The sequence below is a fragment of the Puma concolor genome, chromosome D4, assembly GCF_028749965.1.
Source record: "Puma concolor isolate L17-30 chromosome D4, mPumCon1.1.hap2, whole genome shotgun sequence".
In the NCBI taxonomy this organism is placed as follows: domain Eukaryota; kingdom Metazoa; phylum Chordata; class Mammalia; order Carnivora; family Felidae; genus Puma; species Puma concolor.
Genome location: NC_141679.1, coordinates 90,418,223 through 90,441,466, shown reverse-complemented (window position 1 = coordinate 90,441,466; position 23,244 = coordinate 90,418,223). Strand labels below are relative to the sequence as shown.

Genomic DNA, 23,244 nt, shown 5'->3' with positions numbered 1-23,244 from the left:
CCGCCGACTGCTAACTGTTCTTGGTTCGTTATCGCTGCGGGTCGCGGCCACGACGATAGTTTGGTATCCGTGTAAAGCAAAGCACTTGCGTTGTCGGCCCAGCTCCAGGTTTGGTTTCCGAGCCGACACGGAATGTCCTCCAGAGGGAAGAAAAATGGTGCGTTTGTCCTTGGCAAAACCAGCATCATTTTACACAGGGACGTGGGATGTGCTCACAGGGCTGGTTCCATCCCGAACCACCTCCGGAGGAGCCCGGCTTTTGAAATGTGTGGTTGTTTTGGTTTTTTTAAGAAGACAAAGTGGGGGAAATAGGAAGTGAAATACCAGATCTGTTTTGGCCAGCGGGTAATCAGTTGTCATAAAAGCCAGATTCTCTCACGAAGCTATTGTGAATGTTTTCCCCTTGCGAGCCCAGCGTGCGGAACAAAACTGCTTCCTGTTTCTCAGCTGCTCGGGGGTGGGGGGCTCCCTGAGGCGGCGGGTCCAGGGAACCAAGGGAAGGTACGGAGACACGGGCTGACAGCTTCCAGTGAGATTCCGTCACTGGGAAGCAGCATTCCCGGAGAACTGGAAACGGGGGACAGGCGCCCCAAAGCTGTGCCTGGGCTTCATCCCCAAGCTCGACTCTGGCCGAGGTCGGAGCAGGACACTCGGCTCGGCCAACTCCAGCTTAAGGCCTGCCTGGCTCCTGGGGTCCCCAAGCCATGGAACAGGCCAGAACCTGGGACCCCTTCCTCCCTCCCACCCAGCCCTGGCACATCCTTCACCCCCACCCCAGTGCCCACAGCCCTCCCTGAGTTCAGGTCCCTGTGGCCCAGAGCCCAGCGGGGTCTCCCGGCTCCCACATCTCTAGGGGAACCTTCCCCTTGCCCACAGTCTCACTGCCCGCTAACGGATAAGGGACCTACCCCAGGTCCCAAGCTAAAAAGTAGAGGAGGTAGGGTCCCACCACAGGGCTGTGTGCTCCAGAGCTGTGCTGCTTCCGGCATGGGTCCTTCCCTCAGGATGCATCCAGTCCAGTGGGGTCACAGGGCTCTCGGGGAGGAGCAGACAGCGGGCTCCAGGGAGCTCAGGAGAGGGCCCTGTGTATCAAGGAGGGCTTCCTGGAGGTGATGGCATTTGAAATGAGCCTGGAAGGACAGATGAGCTTTGAACAAAAGAACTGGGCATGAGCGTCCGTGGGACACCCGCGGGCTGGTCCAGGAAGCTGCGAAGAGAGTGGCCATCACGGGGTGCCCTGCCCCACGTGCCTGGTACACCCGCTGCCCCTGACCAGAGGCCAGAGTGTCCAGGAAGGAGAGGAGGCAGGGTAGCAGGGAAGCCCTGTGGTGCCCCGCGGAGTAGGGAGGCCATCTGAGCTGGGTCCCTGGACCCCAACGGCCTCTCCCGGCTCCAGGGCTCTGTAACAGGCAACCTAGCATCATTGGCAAACCTGTGTCACGTGGGGGAGGGCCGGCAGCCTGCACCGAAGGGATCCGGGACCCAGAAGGTTCCACAGCCCGGGACGAGAGAAAGGGCGCGGACGCTGGACCCGCTCTGATGAAGGGGGAAGAGGACACAGCTGTTCAAGGCAGAAAGGCTCGCTTCTTCACTTTGACAAGCTGGAGGTCAGGAGCCTCCGGTCCCTGAGTCACCGCTGTGCTTTCTGGCTCCTTCAGAAGCTCTGGGAGGGGAGGGCCCCCCCCCCCCCCAGCCAGGCGGTGGCCCTTCCAGCCTTTCTGGGGTTCCTTCCCCTCTTTCCAGAGGAGCCTCGGCCTCGTGATAGACGATGGGCCTCTCGGGTCTGACACTGCCTTTCTTCTGATAAAGTTTGCAGCTAAAAATCCTTTGGGTTTGACGGACAGCCTCTCCCTCCAGAGGCTCTCTTGACACGCCCCCCAGCTGCGCAGACCTTCCTCTCGGCCCTGCTGTGTGCTGGGGAGGGCGGCGACACCTTCTGTCTGTCCCCAGGCCCCCTGCAAATCTTCAGGTGGCCGAGGCTGCTCACGCCTGTGAGGGGGACAGGGAGGGGGTGGCGGCCAGCATGAGCCCAGGGGGAGAGGCAGGCTGCCCGGCTCAGGGGTCCGGGGATCCAGGCCCAGGCAGAGGACCCACAGCTCACCTCCCCAGTGGGACGAGAACTCACAATGTCAAAGAATGGACAACAGACAAAATACCCCAGATGGGACATGGCCCGTCGCACAAGGACCGGGGTGTTAAGGGCAGGTCCTGATTCCTCCCCTCCCCCACGGCAGAGGATCCTCACGGTGGGGGCAGCTGATTTCCGTCACCCTCTGACTTGGCTGTGGCCTGGGGACTGGCTTTGGCGGGGGGATGGTCGCAGACCCTGAGCACCAGCTTGAAGCGTGCTGGCACAGCGGGGCTTGCCTCTCGTGCGCACAGGTGATGCACCTTGAAAAGAACTGTCCCCGGAACGCGCACGGGGAGATTAAACCGGGATGTACCTGGCAGCCAGGCCCGGCCAATCAGCCAGGAGCAGAGTTGGCCCGATGAGCCAGCCCCGTCAGACGTCCTGGAGTGGAGTCCTCCCTCTTCCCGCCTTTCCCATCACCTGGGGCGAGCTAGTTGGACATCCTGTGCCTCACCCATAACACGGGCCTAATGAGCATCCCCCGAATTAGTTAAGGTGACACCAGCTCGCAGACAAACCCCCAAATATTAATGCCATAACACAATAGAAATGTATTTCTCATTCATTGCTCTGGTTGTCTACGGCTTTATTATTTTTTTATTTATTTTTTATTTTTTTTTAACGTTTATTTATTTTTGAGACAGAGACAGAGCATGAATGGGGGAGGGTCAGAGAGAGAGGGAGACACAGACTCTGAAGCAGGCTCCAGGCTCCGAGCTGTCAGCACAGAGCCCGACGCGGGGCTCGAACTCACGGACCGTGAGATCATGACCTCAGCCAAAGTCAGACGCTTAACCGACGGAGCCACCCAGGCGCCCCTATTTTTTTTTTTAAATAGGTACTTTGAAAACCAACGTAAACCAGCAGCCATTCTATTAAATCTCACGATTTTGTGGGTGAGGGATTCAGGCAGAGCTTGGCTGGGTGATCTTGGTTCCATGTGGCTTCGCTTGTGATCACTCGTGGTATTCAGCTCGTGGCTGAATCTGTCCGGAGGCTTCAGGACGGCTTTTCTCACCAGCCTGGTGCCTTGACACAGAGGCCCTCTCCCTCTCGTGTAGTCCCAGGGTCTCCCAGCGGCCGTGTGGCCTCTCTCTGTGGTCTCTTCAGCAGGATGAATGCTGCACAAGATGGCTGAGAGCTCCCAAGAGACAGAAAGCTTAGTGGGTCCAGACACGGTCATTGCCACTATATTCTGTTGGTCAAAGGAGTAACAAGGCCTCTCATTTAAAGGGAGGAAATTTAGGGGCGCCTGGGTGGCTCGGTTGAGCCTCGGACTTCGGCTCAGGTCATGATCTCACGGTTTGTGGGTTCGAGCCCCGCGTCGGGCTCTGTGCTGACAGCTCGGAGCCTGGAGCCTGCTTTGGATTCTGTGACTCCCTCTCTCTCTGCCCCTCCGCCTCTCACTCTGTCTCTCTCTCAAAAATAAATAAAACATAAAAAATAAAGGGAGGAGATTTAGACCTCTCCTTTCAGAGGGAGAAGTGCACAGAGTCTGTGACCATCTTTAATCTCCCGCACTCACGAAAAGTGCAGTCAGCAGCCAAGAGGGCTCTGCTCCACGCGGTGACCCAGAGACCCAGGCTAGAAGGCTCTCTGCCATTGTCTACATGTTGCTTCCTGGTGTCCAAGTCCGGCTGGCAGATGCTGGGAAAGAGGAAGCAGGAGTTCACACGGGCCAGTCTGGGAGCCACACACATTCCATGGCTGGAATTCAGCGCAAGGTTTCCCCAGACTGCGAGGCAGGCTGGGAAGTGTGTCCAGCTGGGTGCCCGGGAGGAGAGGGTGACAGGCTTGGCCGCACCACCTGTTTGCCTCTCAAGGCGTGTGAGGGGCGGATGGCTCAGTACATGGAAGGGGCGACTGTCACACCATCTACAGCCTGGGGTGGCTCTCCTCCGCTCTTGGCATGTGCTCAGGCAGACGTCACAGGTATGCATCACCTCGTGGTTTGCTTGGACGTGGTGATATCTGTCCACGCCCCAGCATCTCTGAAGGGAAACATCTCCTTGTACGTGGACAGCCGTGGACACCCGTACCGCGTATCTATCTCACGGCTCCCGCCTTGGCCACGGCTGAGGGCGCACGAACAGTGGCGAGGGCCCTGGTGTGAGAAGCCTTGCCTGGATAGGCTGGACCAGCCGGAGAGAGAGGAGCTGAAAAGATACGGAGAGAGGAAGGGCCGGGAGCAGGCAGGACCGGCGTGGAAGCAGAAACCGAGAATGCAGAAACTAAGAGCTACGGAGGAAAGCGCTAGAAAACAAGGTTCAGAAGCGGGCCGGTAGCAGGAAGCAGAGACCAAGAGGCGGCCGAGGCACGCTCGCAGCAGCTCAAAAACGTGAAGACACGCTGCGTCTCGGGGAAGCCGTCTCACCTCCTGCCCGGGGCATGAGCCCCCCAAGATCTCTTGGTCAGGGGTCAGCAAACGTTCTGCAAAGAGCCAGACTGCCAGTACTTAACGGTGCACGTCTCTGTTGAACTTGCTCGACTCTGCCATCATTGTGCAAGAGCAACCGTAGACAATATGTAAACAAACGAACGTGGCTGTGTACCAATAACACTTTATGGACACTGAAATGTGCATTTCCCAAAATTTTCACGTGTCCGGCTAGTCTTCACCTTCTTAGCTCATGGGCTGTACAAAAACAGGCGTGGGGCCGAATTTCGCCCACGGGCCCATAGTTTTCTGATCTCTGCTCTTAGTTCCTAAGAGCTGAGGGTGCCATTTTGTTTGCTCGCCGACACCCAAAGCCCCTCTCTGAGTCGGCCGGAAGCTTCCAGCTGGCAGAGCCGAACGGGGCAGCACCCGCCCCGATGGGCTGAGCCGTGAGAAGCAAGGACCTTGCAGAATCGGTCCTGCTGATGGGCAGTGACGCTCCGGGGGAGGAGTGACAGGGCCCGGTGGCAGTAGTGATGTCACTGAACCGTTGCCACTGGCCGAGCTGGGTCCTCAGGCCTCCCCCGGCGAGGCGGTGAGCCCCACTACCCTTCTGTTTGAGTCAGCGAGAAGCTATTCCCTCAGCTGACACACGACAACCTTACCAGTTGCTGGGATTCTCTTCGCGGTTTCCTCTGGTGAATTCCCAGGGCGGTAAAATGTGCCATAAAGGTCTTTTTTAACAAGTTGTTTTTTTTTTTTTTTAAGTTATCAAAGAAATATTACATGTTCGTTATTTTAAAAGGCGAGAGGGGGGCCTGGGTGGCTCAGTCTGTTGAGTGTCGGACTTCGGCTCAGGTCATGATCCCGCGGTTCGTGGGTTCGAGCCCCGTGTGGGGTTCTGTGCTGACGGCTCGGAGCCTGGAGCCTGCTTCTGATTCCGTGTCTCCCTCTCTCTCTGCCCCTCCCGTGTTTTCTCTCTCTCTCTTTCTCTCTCTCTCTCTCAAAAATAAACATTTTTTTAAAAGTTTAAAAAAAAAAGGCGAGAAATAAAAAATACCACAAAGAGGAAATAAAAATTCCTCCTAATCACAATCCTCAGAAGGAAGCACAATTACTATTTTGATCAAACCCTTGCCGATAGAGATCCAGATTTTTCTCTTCCCTCACGGGCATCTTGTGAGCACCTTTAACTGTTTGTAAACATATGTTTCTATCCCTTTATAAATAACTGGCTGATGTGCCATCACATACATGCTCCCCATGTATCAGGTGCGTCCCCCAACCCCCCACCAGTGGGCGTGTGGGTTGTTTTCAGTTTTTCGTTGCTTAGAGAAGATAATGCCCCGGACTGCACTACGCCTCTCCCCGAGTTCAGATGGTGACATCCTGACCCCCAGGACCTCAGAATGTGCCTATTTGGAGATGGGCCTTTAAAGAGCCAGTTAAGGCTGGATGGTGCAGTCAGTTAAGCGTCTGACTCTTGATCTCGGCTCAGGTCAAGATCTCACAGTTTGTGAGTTCGAGCGCCGCGTCGGGCTCTGCGCTGATGGTGCGGAGCCTGCTTGGGATTCTATCTCTCCTCTGTGCCCCTCCTGGCTTGTGCGCTCTCTCTCTCTCTCTCTCTCTCTCTCTCTCTCTCTGTCTCTCTCTCTCAAAATAAATGAACTTAAAACAGTTTTTCTTTTTTTAATTTAAAGAGGTAATTAAGGTAGAATGAAGTCATGTGTGGGTCCCCAATCCAATATGACTGGCATCCTTTTTTTTTAAATTAATTTATTTATTTTGAGAGAGAGAGAGAGAGATCAGGGGAGGGGCAGAGATAGAGGGAGAGAGAAAATCCCAAGCAAGTTCTGCGCTGTCAGCACAGAGCCCAACACGGGGCTCAAACTCATGAACCGTGAGATCACGACCTGAGCCGAAGTCAGACGTTCAACTGACTAAGGCACCCAGGTGCCCCAAACACTTTGCATTTTGAGGTAATGGTGGACTCACAGGGAGGGGCAGACATAGTACAGGGTCTGTGGCCTCTCCCGCCACGGTGACATCTAACGGAACTGGAGTACAGACCCGGACAGGAAACTTGCATGGATACGGTGCTGTCGGGTGGCCTCCAGGCTTCGTTCAGCCTCGCGGTGGGTCCCGTGTGCCTTTCCCTCGATCGATTCCTCCGTATTTCATTCCTGTATCCTATTTCCTTTCCTTTTCGTTTGTTTCTGGAACAAGGAAGGAGCCAAAGTGGCCCTGGTGCTGTTTCTGCAGCCCTGCTGGATTCACTTACTGACCCTGGTAGTGCATTGTAGATTCGACTAGAACCTTAACGCATGCGATGATACCATCTACAACCCAATGGTGGTTCTTTTTCCTCCCGTCCTTACACTTCTTGTCTTGCTCATTCGCATTGGTCAGGAAGGCCAGGACCACGTAGAAGAAAACCAGTGATGGCGGGAAACCAGTCTCAGGCTGTAGGACCCACTTCTCAGTATGACGTTTGCTGCGGGTTTCTACTGTGTATTTTTTATCACGTGAAGGGCGCTCCCTCCAACTGTACTTTTCTGAGAGCTTCCTTCTTCACAGCTGGTATTCAGTGCCATCAAGTAATTTTTCCGCGTCAGTGGAGACGATGATCCTCTCTCCTTTTTCTTGTCTTGTTAGGATTGATTTTTGAATGTGAAGCCAACCTTGCATTCCTGAACTAAATGCCACTTGGCTGTAATACTGTCTTATTTGATTTGCTAACATTTGGTCGAGTGTTTTTGTGGCTGGTTTCATGAGGGACGGTTGATCTCTAATGTTCCTTTGCTGTGTAACGTCCCTGTCGGGATTTCCCGTGAAGGTGACGACAACCTCGTAAAACAGCTTGGGAGGCACCGCTTCGTCCCCGATTCTCCGGGAAGTGTTGTGTGAGGTCAGGGTGATTTCTTTTTTAAATGTTGAGCAGAATTCGCCAGCGAAGCCATGGGAAAATCTCTTTGTCACATAGTTTTAATGTTGGATTCAATATCTTTGAGAGGCGGGGGGGGGGTTTCCCCCTCCCCCCTTGGGGCGGTTTTGATAAGCTGTGTTTGTCAAGTACTCTTTTCTACTTCCTTTAATTTTCAGGTTGATCAGCATAAAGCTGTCCCTTATGTCTTCCTCGATGCAGCGTAAACATTAGACTCCATGTTGCTGTGGTAGGTGTCTGTGTGATGACCTGTGTCACTCCGTAACACCTCAGCCGTGGTGCTCGGCGACTTCTATCTGCGTGTTGTGGACGTGTGTCTGTTTGTGTCACCCCACCCCGAGCTGTCACCAGATGGAGCTCGCTTGGCCGGAGGGACACATCATAGGCGCTGCTGAAGCGGGGGGGCACCCCAAGAACCTGGGGCAGCACCCACCACCACCGCCCGCTACTGAACGTCTCCGGTCTCTTTGAAGTGAAGCTTCCAGAGGCTGTTTGCGTTGAAATGTCTGAGGGTTCCCGGGTCCACCCAGCCAGAGCAAGTCATTGATAGATTACTTTGAATGAAGATTAATCAATAATTTATGCTGATGTTTTCCCTCATGCAGCAGGGAGACCCGTTTTGATACGATTTGACAGGGTCAGGCACACCTGGGTTTAATTAAACCTGATACAGAAAATTAAAAGAAGGAAAACCATGCCCACCAACCCTCTGGCGATTGGTTGCCCGAGCTGGGCTCAATCTACAATCGATGAAGAGGGATCAAGGAGCAGACGGGGACGTGGGGCGAAAAGTCCACATTCAGCAGATGCTTCCAAGCGGCTGCCCTGATGCCACATGGGAAATGTAAATACGCTTATTGGCATCTTCTCATAATGTGGCCTTTAGGAGGCAGGCCGCTTGCACGCGATGATGGATGATTTTGCTGGCGGGAGCGTCCGCCATGTCTGGAAGCCAGCACCGCGTGGGCCTCTCTTAGAGGAGCCGGATCACCGAAACTCACCTCCCCAGAGCCGCCATCAAAAGAAGCAAGTTGAGGGGCGCCTGGGTGGCTCAGTCTGTTGAGTGTCAGACTTGAGCTCAGGTCACGATCTCGCGGCTCGTGGGTTCAAGCCCCACGTCGGGCTCTGTGCTGACGGCTCAGAGACTGGAGCCCGCTTCGGATTCTGTGTCTCCCTGTCTCTCTGCCCCTCCCCTGCTTTCTCTCTCTCTCTCTCTCTCTCTCTCTCTCTCTCTCTCTCAGAGGAGAACACCGTTCTTAGTTTCCATGAAGCAGGCAGAGCAGGTCAGGCGGGAGGTCCAACCAGCAGTCCCTCCCCCACCCCAGCACCCAGGTGGGCTGGACAGCCGGCCTCACAAACACACCCCAAGCCCTAGATTCCAGGTGCTGTTAGTTCTCTCCCCGCCCAGTCCTGGTCGCTTTTGTGGGGCAGCACCCTGATGTTGCTTTGGGACACCCCCCAAGCACAAACACATTTACTCTGTCTAAGGGACCGTCCCCGGAGGCTCCCCTGGCCCAGGGATGGACGCAAGACCCAGGAGGCCACAGCAGCCAGAGATCGCTCCCCGGCACATCCACCCCTGTGCCCAGTGATCCAGGGGCTCAACAGGGGAGCTGTTAAAATTTACCATTATAACGATGTTTCGGCGTGCACTTCGGGGCATTAAGTCCACTTGCACTGCTATCCAGCCCTCACCCCCGACCGTCCAGAACTCTTCGTCTTCCCACGCCAGAACTCAGCCCCCAGTGGACGCTGACTCCCCCCGCCCAGGCCCCCGCCCTGGCGTCCCTCCGCTCTCGTTTCCGGCTCTGTGAACTTGACCGCCCCGCCTACTCACAGAAGGGGAATCCTACCGTGGCGTCCCTTGGTGACTGGCTGATCTCACTTCCCGTAACATCCTCCAGGCTCATCCGCGTTGCCGCCTGAGTCAGAACCTCCTTCCGTCTTGAGGCCGAAGCCACGGACGGACGTGCCACGTTTTGCTCACCCACCATCCACGGATGGGCCCTCAGGTTGCTGCCGCCTTTCGGCTGTTGTGAATAGTGCCGCTGGGAACGTGGGCATGCGGGTACCCGTTCAAATCCCTGCTTTCAAAGCTTTGCGGTAAATACCCCAAACTGGAATTGCTGAATGCGATGGCAATTCTGTGTTTACTTCCTGAGGCGCTGTCACCCTGTTTTCCACGGTGGCCCGACCGTTTTCCATCCCCGCCAGCAAGGCCCAAGGATTGCAGTTTCCCCACATCCTCGCTAACATCGTCGCTTTCTATTTTGGTTTGGTTTTGGGTTCTTGGTGTTTTTTATAATCACCTCCTAGTGAGTCTGGGGTGTTTAGTGTTGCTTTTGATTCTGGGCGCCCCCTTTCCGTTCACGGTCCCTTCTCTACTCTTCCTGATGTTAGCCAGAGCGGTCCTCCAGGAGTGCATCCCCTTGGGGGTGGGGAGGGGCCGTGTGCTTGCCCAGAGGATGCCCCCTGCTCTAAAGGAACACAAGACTGCTTGGAGAATCAGCGGTGGGCCAGGAAAACAAAACTCCGCCCATATTTGGTGAGCACCACGGTCTTGCCAGGGGCTGGGGTCAGAAGGGTGCGGATTGAGGCCAGCTCCTCCCCTAAGGAAGTCTACCTGCAGTCTAGGAGGTGAGACACTGTGGGTGACCCACCCATGAGACACTGTCCTGCCTGCACCATCTTGTTGTCAGAGCTCATCTCTCAAATTAGAGGCTAAAAATGCCAAACATCTGCCTCCCCAGACTTCCTTACGTGGAGGCATGGGCAGGTGGCCCAGTTCTGTCATTTGGGACCTGAGGTCTGTTGGGGACCTCTGGGAAAGTTTCGCATCCTTAACAAGTATAGTAGGGAGTAGCATTTTCCTCTCCTTCCCTATGGACCTTATTGTGGGGAGATGTGATGTCTGGGGCTGCGGCAGCTATCTTGTCTCCATGAGGTGAGGATGTTATCATCATGCTGGGGAAGTGGAAAAATAGGAAGATGCTAGGTCCTTACTGCTATCACTGAGCTCCTGAATCAACCTCAAGTTTCTAATCATGTGAGAACAATAAGCCCTGATCATTAAAGCCACTTTTCACGGAATATTCTATTATTTGTGGCCCAAGGCATTCTATCTGATAAAAGAGGCTGACTAAAACGAAGAGTCACAGATACCAGTGGAAAATTCTCGCTGGGCTGCATCTGGTGAAGGAGCTGTATGTGGTGCATTTGATGGGGAATGAAGACCCGGTCAGGAAAGTCAGGACAGCATCCCCAAGGAAGTGACCACTGAACAGAGGTCCGGATGAAAACCTGTAGACCTTAGGCAAAGGGAACAGCCTCTGCAGAGAGAGTGTGGGCGGTCCCCAGGAGGGCATTAGAGTCACTTGGGGAGGTTTTAACAGTTACAACACACGATGCCCAGCAGGATTGAGAACCATGGACCAAGCGGCCTGCAGGGTGTGGGTGAGGGAGGGGCAGAGGAGGGTGGGGCTTTGGGCCCGGCTGTACCCTGAAAGGAGGAGATCGCAGCAGCCATTAGGCTGAGCAGCCCTATCCCTGTTGTCCCTCGTGCTGCTGGGTCTCCCGCTGAAGTGAGTTGAATGGCGGCCCCCAAAAGATGTGTCCGCCCAGAACCTCAGAATCAACCTTATTTGGAATAAGGGTCTTTGCAGATGTAATTAACATAAGGATCTCGCGATCACTTTGAAATCGGGTGGGCCCTAAATCTGAGGACAGGTGTCCTTATAAAACGAGAAGAGAGAGGGGCGTCTGGGTGGCCCAGTCGGTTCAACGTCTGACTCTTGATTTCAGCTCAGGTCATGATCCCTTGGTTTGTAAGATCAAGCCCCGTGCCATCAGCAGGGAGCCTGCTTGGGATTCTCTCTCTCTCTCTCTCTCTCTCTCTCTCTCTCTCTCTCTGTCTCTTTCTCTTTGCGCCTCATCCCCTCTTAAAATAAACAGACATTTTTAAAAAATAAAATGAAAAGAGAGAGATACAGAAACATGAAGGACAGAACGCCGTTGCGGACAGCGGTGGAGACCAGAGCAATGCATCTGCAGACCACGGAATGCCTCAGAAGCCGGGAGAGGGGCATGTGATGGATTCTCCCCAGAGCCTCCAGAAGGAACCCCTCTGCCAACACTTTGGACTCTGGCCACCTGCATGGTGAGAGCAGAAGTTTCTATTGTCCTAAGCTGCTCAGTCTGTGGCCATTTGTTACAACCGCCCGGGGACACTGCGATGCCTCCCGCGTTGTCCATTGGGGCCCCGACCGAGCAAAGCAGAGCATCCTTGTTTAGGAGCAAACCGCAGCCCCCCTCGGCTGGCCTGGCACTGGGATGGTAGCCTGGGCGAGGAGGGGCCATCTCCTCAGCTCTGTGGGAAGCTTGTGATGTTGTGGCAGAAACCGCCCCCGCCCAAGGTGACCTTCTCATGACAAACCCGTCCCTGGCATCAGTTATTCACGTGGAGCATCTTGGAATGTGCTCCAAACGCACGGGCCCAGGCTTTTTGTTGTTACCCCCTCCGCTGCCTTTAAAGACATTTGTCCAACCCGCGCCTGGCAGAGAAACAGAGAGACGGGGCGTTTGGGAGGGGCGGGGAGCACAGCGCCCACGGGGCTTCTCCAGCTCGCTGGCAAAGGGCTCTCGGCGGCGGCCCCTCAGCGGACCTTGAAAGCGCGTGTCTCCTCGCAGAAAGAGCTGTCCACCGGCCGCCGGGGCCTTTGATTCCTCCCTGACAGGGTGCTGACGGATTGATCTGGTGCCCGTACATAATTCATGAGCCCCTGAGCAGCTGTGAATTCTGCACAGGCCTTTTCCGCCGTGCGGACGAAGCGGTTGGGGAGGGGGGTCCGGGAGGCGGGCCCGCCCGGTGGTCTGTTTGTTGCCGGTCCCCACGCTGCCGATGCCACCGGAGGGACCGAGCTAACGGGACGCTCTGGGGCTCGGGGAAACGGCCCTCTCTGACATCACAGCCACCTGTCCATGGTCTGCCATCTCAGGGGCAAGGGCTGTGGGGCGCATGCCCCAATCTCCCCTCCTTGTGGGCCTGAGCGCCCCCTTCTAGATGGCCTCCTGGGCAGGGGCCCTCGGGCCACAGTCCCGCAGATGCGACTAGCTGGGTGACCTTGGGCGTGTTACTCGGCCTGCCTGAGCCAAGCCCTGTCCCGGTGGAGGCACGGTGATGACACGCTGTAGGCCAAAGGCGCTGTCCCTCCGCAGCAGAGCGTGTGGGGCTGTCAGTGGTAGAGGCGAACCGTCTAGCACATTACCGCAGTCTTCCACTGGCCGCCCTGGGGGTGATGGCCCCTCTTCCCGGAGTGTGGCCACAGGCAGGCCCTCCGGACCTCATTCCCGCTTGTACTTGAAAGCACAGAGCAGGATCCCAACAAAACAGGAATAAAGCCACCCGTAGGCAGTAAAAAAGGCTTTTCAAATGCAATTTCCTGGAACCCAGGGTTATAGGTTCCCAAGGAGGCCAGCAAACATCAGAACCATCTAGGGCTTTGACAGGGCAGTGCCCGGGCCTCCCCAGGAGTTCCAGCTCAGGGGTGCCGGTGACCAGTCGCCCACCAGTCCTCAGGGTTGTGACCCCAGTGTCCACCACCCGGCCAGAAACAGGTTAGGCAGAAAAGGCCTTGGGACCGCTCCACAGAGCATTTTCCAGCTGGAGCACGGCTTGAGGTGTTTTTGCAAAACCACTAGGTTGTCCTTGATTTCCCAATATTTCTGTTTGGTTGAGGACATTGATTCCCCCCCCCCTCATGTTATTTATTGTTGACAGATTTCTTTTTTCAAATCGCCAAAGGAATACCTACCTAAATGTTTGATCTCTTTTTCCTCCACGTTTTCCTGTATGCAAAGTCTTTTAGTATGAAAAAAGCAATATATAATCTCATGCCAAAAAACGTAGAAAACAGAGAAGCAGAAAGAGATCAAAATCTCCACAATCGCTCTCTCCAGAATGACGGCCATGAATGAACGTGTTGGTCTATGCCTTCCCAGGACTGTGCCAGTGTGAACACAGAGACATCCTATTTTACTGTAAATTTTCTTATTGTGGAAAAGCATACATAACACAGGGGCACCTGGCTGACTCCGTCGGTAGAGCGGTAGAGCGTGTGACTCTTGATCTCAGGGCTGCGAGTTCAAGCCCCGTGTTGGACGTAGAGCTTACTATCACAAAGCTTACCACTCTCGCCATCTTTAAGTGCCCAGTTCAGCGACATGAAGCACACTCACCCTGTTGCAGCTGTCGTCACCATCCGTCTCCAGCACTTTTCCATTTTCCCAAAACGGAAACTCTGTCCCCATTAAACACGACCCCCCATTTCTCCTCCCCTAGCCCCTGACGCCCACCCGTCAGCTTTCTGTGTCTCTGACTTTGATGACTCCAGTTGGAATCATACAGGGTTCGTCCTCACGTAGCATAACGTCCTCCAGATTCATCCATGGTGTGGAGCGTGTCAGAATTTCCTCCCTTTCCAAGGCCGAGAGAGACATCCTGTGTATGAAATAAAGTTATACTGTGTGGTACAGACTTCCATGCGCCCGCGTCTTTTTCATACAACGTTAGCTTGAAAACAGCCTCCCATCAGAAACTGATCCATAACTTGCTTCCACGTTGTCTCTCACCGGTTATACCCTCCCGGAAGCAGCCTTGGGTTGGGAGCAGGAAGCCGGGGGCCTCTGTAGGGGGCAGGCAGGGGTCCACAGGACCACCCCCAGGATGGGTGACTCTCTAGAAAGGCTGAAAGGACTCAACATATAGTTGTATCCCAGCAAAAGGATATGAAACAAAATCAGCAAAGGGGAAGAGGCGGTGGGATGAAGGCTGGAGGAAGCCAGGCACGGGCTTCCAAGAGTCCTCTCCCCCTGGAGTCACACGGATGGGCTTAACCTTCCCCACAACATGTTGCAACAACGCACGAAGTGCTGTCTACCAAGGAAACTCCTTATTACAGGCCGGTCACATAAGCACCCTCTGCCTAACACATGCCAAACATCCTTACTACTCAAAGGAAAGCAGGAGTTCGGCATAAACCACGTGGTTCGCACAAACAGTTGAGGCACAGTGAGCCATTCTTATCAATTAGGGGATGGTGGAAACTCTCCCATAATCCAAGTTCCCAGATGCCAGTCCAAACTGCACCTTGTAGACAGGCCTTCAAAAGGATACCTGTCTCCAGCCTGCTCCATGAACCATTGTCTGTACATACACCACTTGTTTTAAAAGTCCAAGATTTAAAACAAAAATGCAAGACATCTGGCCCCCACGGGCCTCTTGTTCACAGGCCCACTCAGCTGGGGCAGAACAGCCCTATCTTTAAGTCAGGTCAGTAGGGTCTAGGGTTGGCCATTGCTTAAATCTTGTAAATTAGCTGTAGGTTTCAAAGCAGGAGGAAGTCTGATGGAGACCTACAAGGCCTCTGCATCAAAAACTACAAAATGTTATTGAGAGAAAGTAACAAGGCTCTCAACAGACAGAGCAGTATACCATGTTCATGGATAAGAGAACTACACTACTGTAAACACGTTATCCCCACCCCACCCCCCACTCCCCGATTAATAGCTACACTCACTGCAACCTCAATCACAATCCCAGTAGGTTTATTTTGGGTGGAAATTGACAAGCTGATATAAAATTTATATGAAAAGGCGAAGGGCCAAGGAACGAATAGCCAAGAAGATTGTGAAAACGAAGAGCAAGGTTGAAGACTAGTGCTACCAGATATCAGAGCTGTGATAGAGCCATAGCAGTTAGGACAGCATGGGGCTGTCAAACACAAAGGCTGCCACAAAGGCAGGCAAACTGACCGGCGGGACAGAAAGATTTGGGAGAAGAAGCCCCTCCCCACAAAACAGGCAGCAGGGCCAGCCCTGCCCAGCGAGAACAGGAGAGTCCTTTCTAACACATACCTCACGAATTACGAAACAAACAAACAAACACCTCCCAGATGGACTGCATCTCTACCTGTGAAAGGCAAAGCAATGAAACGTTTCCAAGAGACATCTTTGTGACCTCAGAAGAGGCAAAAATGTCTTAAACAGGGTGCAAAATGTACTAACCATACATGGAAAAAGTAATAGATTAGACCATTGTATGGATGTCCGTTCAGCAGAGAATGAAAAGGTAATCCGCAGAGTAGAAGTTTTTCCTTATATTTGCAACATAAGGACTTATATTGAAAACACTCCTGGAAATCAACAAGAAAAGAACAAACAGGGGCACCTGGATGGCTCAGTCGGTTAAGCCTCTGACTTCGGCTCAGGTCATGATCTCGCAGCTCGTGGGTTCGAGCCCCGCGTCGGGCTCTGTGCTGGCGCTTGGAGCCTGGAGCCTGCTTTGGATTCTGTGTCTCCCTCTCTCTCTCTGCCCCTAACCCACTCGCATTCTGCCTCTGTCTCTCTCAAAAATAAATAAACATTTAAAAAAAAATTTTTTTTAAAGATAAAACAAACATCCCAGGAGAGAAATAGCCCTGAACAGGTACTTCACAGACAAGCCAACAGGGTTCCCAAATGGCCCAGAAGCATATAACAAGAGACCCAACATTGGCCATTAGGGAAATGCAAGGGCAGGCTGCCATGTGATACTCCTGTGTCCCCACCAGCACAGCTAAAATGAAAAATACGGAGAATACTCAGGGTTGGCAAGGATATGGGGCTGCCATCCACTGCCGGTAGGATGGGGATCGGAACACCACTTTGGAAGACTGTGTGGCAATGTCTAATAAAGCTGAACATATGCATACCCAATGGCCCCGCAACTCTGCTCCAACCAGAAATTCACAAGAATGTTCAGGAAGAGACATGCTCCAGAGCCCAGAACGTTTGTAGCATGACCATGAGCACCTATCCGGAGACCAACCAACGGGAGAGTGGGTCAAGTGTGGGATCCCCACCCACAGAACACTGTGCAGCAACCGCCCACCCCTGTGGCCAGCGGCTTGGGTGAGTCTCCCAGACATGATGGCGCACGACAGAGCACACGATGTATGATTCCACTTACACGAAGCGCAAACACAGATGTGAGGGGCCTTCTGAGCGATACAGTGAAGGAAATGTTCAACTTTTAATGCTTGTGGGCACAGCTCCTGGACTCCCAGGGAAGCTACACTTTAACATTTACCAAGGTCAAAATGACTTGGCAAAACCTCGGAGCATGGGCTCTATTTTTGCCCTGAGCACACATTGTACATCTGCTTCGTTCAAAAAAAAATAACCAGAAAGGAGCATTCCAAACATAAAGATAAGGAAAAGGGAAAAAAACCCTCCCTGGTTCCCGTAAGATGAAAGTCATACAGCCCTGCATGTTCTAGAAACTTAAGGTCTGCAACTTTCTGAAACGTCCTAATGATGTGTGATATTTTACATTAAAAAATGTGTATAACCCTGCACCAAATATTCCTTCTCTGGAGCACCTTTGGGAAGATTGTATATCCCAGGCAGCTATCCTAACTTGGGCTCGAAGAAAACTCTCTTTCTCTTAAAGATTCTAAAAGGGGGGGGGGGGGGCAGGGCTCCTGGGTGGCTCAATCAGTTAAGCGTCTGACTCTTGATCTCAGCTCAGGTCTTGATCTCAGGGCCTTGAGTTCAAGCCCCACGCTGGGCTTCACACCGGACGTGGAGTCTACATAAAAATAAACAAACGGATACGTAAACAAATAAATAAATACTTTAAAAGATTCTAAAAGGCTCCTTCAATTTGCGTTGATGGGAGGTGCTGGCCAGGTGGGCATTCAGTTTGTGAAAACTCATACGCTCGTGGGCACTAATTCACGGGCCCTCTTTTATGTGTGTTGTACTTAAGAGTGAAGAAAAATTGGGGGACAGGAAACATGGGGTCTGGACCTGGTTTACCACACCCCACCAGGGGCCTTCTTCCTCATTTGACATTGTGACCTCCAACCCCGGGTGACCCCTGAGGCGCCTTCACCCTGTCCCATGAGGCCTCCAGGAGAATGTATTCAGTGTCAGCTGCAGTCGGGAATCATGCCAACGGGCCAGCCGATACCGTGTTGCCAGGGGATCAAAGTGCCATTGTTATTTGCTAAATTATAAAGGTTTCTAGCAATTCAGAAAGTCTAAAACCTCCTGGGTGAGACCCAGCCCTGGCTCAGGGTCCCGTTCCAAGACCACAAGTCCGACAGGTACCAAGGAAAGGAACTGGGAGGCCCCGCCCATGCCTCCCCTGGGGTAGATGCCCAGGCCCCCTCCTGCCCAGGCTGGGCTGGCACCATAGCCTCCACACACCAAAGCCAGGGCAGCCCGGTCCCACCACACGTGGGTCAGGAGCAGAGGCTCCAGAAGCCAGCGGCCCCAATCCCAGCTCTGACTCTTCCTGACTGTGTGAGCCCCTCCGGACCTCCATTCCCTCACCCGCGGTGCGGGACTGACAGCACTCTTTGACGGGGCCGTTGCAGAAATTAACTGGGATCACTCAGCACAGAGCCGGGCACAAGGCCAGCCCCTGGCAGGTGGCACCTGGCATTGTGACTGTCATTACCGTCATTGTCTTCTTTGCTCTTTTGTTCACTTCCACTTTAGATGTCACCGTGCTGGATGAGGACAGTGAACTCCCCTCTCCTCCCTCAGACCTGTAAGGTAATCCAGACCATTAACCGACAAAGTAAAACCAGTGGTTAAACTTGACCAGCAAAATGGGTTTTTTCGGGGAATAGCAGCAAATTGCGATTCGGGACGTGCCAGCCGGGGCAAAACCATGGGCAAGTCCAACAAAGAGGATTATTTTACGAGGAGGACGCTGGGAGGGGCTGTCCTGACCCAGAGATTGGCAGGAAGGAGTTCGGGGTGAGGGCGGTTTCTCACTGGCCGAGTCGCTGGGGTGGAGGGTCTCTCCTTGGAGACACCGGTCAGTCCTTCCTGCTGGGCCTGCCATCACAATGCTCTCCTGGTGAGTCTGGGGTCTGGCAGGCTCTTGCTCCCCCACCCACACCCTCGGCAGACATCGCTAATCGATCCCAGTGCCCTTTTCCCGCTGAGCCCAAGCATGGCTTCGGAATCCTTAGCCCAGGGCTCCCGGCAGCCAGACCGACTCCCGGGAAACAGCCGGTGCCATGTCCGCCATCCCCGGTTGGTGGGAAGGGACCCAGTTCCTGCCCGGTTACCATGACGATGCCTTGACGTGGTCTTTGAGCTCGCTGGCCTCCATTTTCTGGCCGGGGAGGTGGGGACACGGGCAGGAGAGTGCTGGCCACTCACCTGACTTCAGGTGCTTTCTCCTCCCAGCACCATAGCTGCAAGACCCCAGGCCACCTCCGGGCCTCTGAGCGGACGGTGTCGGGCCAGGCCGGGCTCAGGGGTGCCGGAGCACCGGCCCCGAAGGTGGCTCAGCCTGGTGCTCCCCAAATAGAAGCCCTCAAACCTCGGTGGGCAGTATTGTTCTTCCCTAACTCAGTCGACTGAAGAGCGATCTCACGTCGTTCTTGCTGCCAAAAAGATTCTAAGCCTCTGCCTTCCCGCCTGCCCCTCCCCGCCCCTCTCTGCCCCGCGTGTGTCAGACGCGTGCAGAGGAAATTCTGGTCCAGCAGCAGGTGCTGACCGGGAGCTTGGGAAGCTGCTTGGACGCAGTGAGGCCCTCAGAATGGGCTCAAGGGCTGGCTGTTCTATAGATGTACCTGACCCACCCCCCCTCACCCCTCTGTATGTGTCGTGACAACTGTCTGGAGTGTGGCAGGGCCCCAGAGGGGTAAAGGGGCCCTCGGTGGGGCTGAGAGAAATCCAGGAGGGCTTCCTGGAGGAGGAGTGGGGGCGGGGGGAAGGACATGGCCAGGGGTTGGGAGCTGAGGTCAGAGGAGTATGACAGCGGCCACTTGATCACCTCATTACTTCTCCCACCAAAAGCAAATGGTGTCAAGGGAGGGGAGAGGAAAGCCTGGCCGTTTCCTAGGAAAGGATCTACTCCCTGGCCACGGCAGTGTGTGAGGCCACCCATGGGGACACGGGCAGGCCACCTCCCTCACTCATACTTAATGGCCAGGGTGGATTTCCCCCTCGCCCCCACCCCTCCGTGGTCTCTCCTTCCTTCTTTCTCATCTTTCCCTGCTACATTCTCTTATTCTCTCCCCATCCCGGTTTGCTTGCCTGTGGGTGTGGGAGATGGGGACAGAGACACTGTCTCACCCAGCTCTGCCCTCACGGTCCCCGCTCCAGCCAGGCCCCGCTCGGCCTCCCCCCTCCACCTGTGGGCAGTGGCTGGCTCCCTGCCACTGGGTATCAGCCCGGTCCCGCCCCCCGGCCCTGCTGCCCCCAGACTAGGAACCCAGGGAGCCTGGGCCGGCTTCCCAGCACCCTCTGCCTAAAAGCATTTGGAAGCTGCCTCTGGGTCAGCGCCAGGAGCTCTCACACAGCCTGGCAGGTTGGCCAGGGTCTCCACTCCTGCCGGAAGGCCTGGAAAATTCCAGCCCTCCCATGGCCTCAAGTGCTGGCTATCCCGAGAGGTCCCCCACCCCCACTCTCCACCCCAGCTGGCCTGTTCCCTGATGCAGTCAGTGTCGGCTCACGCTGTCCTCACCGGCCGGGCCCTCGGGAATGCTGGGGCAGCCCTGGGAGGAGGCAGCTTGGCTTATGGGGAAACAGAGGTTCTGGGACACGGTGACCTTGCCCAAGTCCCTCGGCCTCGCTGGGCCTCCGCTCCATCTGGAAGCCAGTCCATCTGTGAACACGGTTAGCCAGTCCAAGGACAAAAAAAAAAAAAAAGTTATGTTTTCAAAGGAATCAGATTGGTAAGAGTCTGGAGATGTCTGCCCCTCCCCAAGCCTCAAGCTGTATTCCCTCAGCCTTGCTGTTAGGGAGACAAGGGTTTGAGGCTGATGAATTTGTCGAACGCACTGCCAACTCCTGGTAATGAAAATGAAAACAACAGCAGCAGTGACTAAGAAGAAAAGACCTCTTGCCACGTGCCAGGCTCCGTGCTAAAGGCGTCCCACGCAAAGCCTGTGTGGACCTCAGCGCACCCCTGCAGGAATTAGCACCAGTGAGCACCCACACTTTACAGAGGCGGAGACTCAGAGAGGTCTAGGGACTTGTCCAAGGTCACACAGCCAGAGGGTGGAGAGGCAGGGATTTAACGTCTCATCTTCAGGAGACAAGGGCTCTGCTCTCCTGCCTCCCACCAACTCATTCTTCATCACAGCCATTCACTCTCGGGCAGGGCAGTCTCAGCCTGAAAAATCTCTCGCCACGAATGCCAGTCCTGAAATGTCACCATCATCCCTCAGTTCAGTTCCTTTGGCTGATGGCTTCCCTTTTATCAATACTGCCTCCCGCTGGGGAGAAGCCACTCTGCCTTAACTCTGCCGCTGCAAGGGGATGGGGATCCCTTCCTCAGCCTGGAGAGGAGGCTTCTGCTTCTAAAACGTAGGCGATGGGGTCGGAAGACCCCAGAGGAAAAGCAGCACGGTGCGGGGACGCTGGAGGCAGACGGAGGGAAGCTGAGACTATTTGGGACCTATTTCGAGCCAGACAGTTTCATCAACGTGTCACCGGGCACAGTAGGGATCACTACCCCCAATTTACAGATGAGGAAACTGAGTCCCAGCAATTAAGTGAGCCACTTGAGATTGTGCCGCCGGTTAAGGTCCCAGCTGGGCCTCTCCTGGGGTCAGATGAGGGGAGACGAGCATCCCTGGGGAAGCCCGGGCTCCACGGGACGAGCTCCCGGCAGGGGCGGGCGGCCGGCGCACAGGGAGGGCTTGGCATCCTGCAAGGGGCCCAGACCCCCCTGTGTCTCCCGAAGGCTTTGCTGGTCGTGCAGGTGGAGTGGCCGGGGTGGGGAGCGACGGCAGCTCCTCACAGACTCACTGGGCCAGAGTGGAGCCATTGCCACCAGTTACGCCTCCTGCCCGGTGCCTTCCAGCTGCTGCTTTGGATGGCCCGGGGCAGCCAGGGAAGACCCCTTCTGCCCCCGCCGCAGGGCCCCGGCCCCCTGCCCCCCGAGCCCACCCCATGGCCGGCTCTGTGCCTGGGGCTCCCTGACCGGGTCATCCACCTTGACTCCTCCCACTGCCCTGCACAAGGAACAGGTGATAACACCTGCCCGGAGAGGCTATGTCACTTACTCAAGGCTGCCACGAACCCAATCAACGACAGAATGGAAATGTGAACCCAGGGCTGGGTCCAGCCACTCTCTAAACTATTGGAGTCCCTCGTCAGGAATCCTGGCCACTCCACATAGCATTGCTTCCTGCTGTGGTAAGCATCCCGGATTATTTGGACTCGTCCTCTCCTTTGAGCACGAGTTTGCGAGAGTCTCCGTGAGCCAAGCCTCGCGCCGGCCTCTGGGGATAAAACAGTGACCAAGCAAGACAGCGTCTGTGCGTCAGGGACCCCCACAGTCGGGCGGGCAGACAACCCCAGGAGTTAGTGCGGCGTTTCGAGCACGGGGTTGCCCTCCAGGTTTCAGCGAGAACCCAGGACGCGGGGCCTTGGGCTGGCCTGGGGATCCGGGGAGGCCAAAAAGGAAGCCTGGGGCTGACATCTGGTCCAGAGGCATGGGAAGAGAGAGGTCAGCAGCCGGCGGGGAGAGGGGAGCTCCCTGGCACAGAAGGACCTGTGCGTGGTGACGAGGGCAGGGCAAGGGGGAGTCAGGGAGCCGCAGGCCAGGGCGGCCGGGCGGAGAGGGTGATGGAGCCTGGCAGGGCCAGCGTCCGATGGAGAACAGTGAGGGTCCGGAGAGCACTGGCGGTGCTTGCCAGAGCCGGCAGTGGGATGGGGCAACGTGACAAGGGCGTTGGCCGACACCCGAGCGGCCTGCTAGAGGTCCCCCTGCAGAAACGGCCCCCGCACGGTCCTCTGCCCACTCCCTTTGTGGACGGCTGTTGTCTCTTGACTCCCAGGGGACCACATCTTACAGGAACCGATGCCTCGTCATTGCTGTAGTAGCTCCGGTCTCGGTGGCAGCTGTGCTGAGCCCCTGAGGGGTGTGGCTTGCTCTTTGCTGAAGTCTGGCCTCTGGGTGCCCTCCCCCCCCCCCATGAACTTCACGTCTTCACACACACCCTGTCCCACAGAGGAAGTTACGGCCCAGCAGCAAGCATGCCCTTCCACACCGCCTCTGGCGTCCGATCCGGCCGCCATGAACCCCGGGGCGCTGTCCAGCACCACTGGCCAGCTGTGATGTGGACGCCCTCCCAGAGCCCCACCAGGAGGCTGAAAGCCCACAGGGGACCAGTTCTGGGCTCCCCCCAAAGCCCCCCGCCCACCGGGTACTCGTGCATCATTCATTCCACGGTGATTGATGACACGTGCCGGGCACTGTCCTTGAGGGCTGGAGTCCCGACGGGGAGACGTCCAGGTGGAGCAGGGCACACCCCACAGTGAGCGAAGGGCTAAGGTGATACAGGCCCTGCCTTCCCACCCCGACCGCCTCGGTGGAAAACGCCTCCCGCACCTTCAGCTCGTCTCCTCCGCCTCCTTGTCGCTTCCCACCTCCTGAGACTAAGTCAGACGCCATCCAGGCTTCTTAGCTGTAGGATTCTAGGCTCATGGTGGAGGCAGGACCCAGAAGGGCAGTCAAGAGGCCTCTCTTCCACCGAGGGAAAACAGAACATCCACCAAAGCTGGTCGCCAAGCAGATTCATACTAAGCTAGATTGGTGTTTTCAATTGGCCAGGGGCCTAGAATCCGACTGGCAGGGACGGAGCGGACAGATGGGATCCTATATGAAGCCACTGACTCACTCAACTTCGAAAGAGAAGAAAACCTTCTTAGTCAATGTTTCAAAGGGCTGCGACTTCACAGGAAGCTTCTCCGGCCCAGCCAGCTGGAGTGGCCTCC

General features: G+C 55.4%; 1 protein-coding gene across 2 annotated transcripts in view; it reads left to right on the top strand.

Annotated features, from left to right (window-relative positions):
- MED27 (mediator complex subunit 27) overlaps positions 1-22,440 on the top strand; it is a 239,800-nt gene extending 217,360 nt beyond the window's left edge. Inside the window, exons 7-8 of one of the 2 annotated variants that reach the window (XM_086684348.1) lie at positions 17,995-18,051; positions 22,305-22,440. In XM_086684348.1, coding sequence (XP_086540474.1) covers positions 17,995-18,051; positions 22,305-22,385 — 138 coding nt within the window. In that variant the 3' untranslated portion in view covers positions 22,386-22,440. The remainder of the gene's footprint in view (positions 1-17,994; positions 18,052-22,304) is intronic. The other variant, XM_086684344.1, reaches the window with a different exon arrangement.
- Positions 22,441-23,244: the final 804 nt, after the last annotated feature.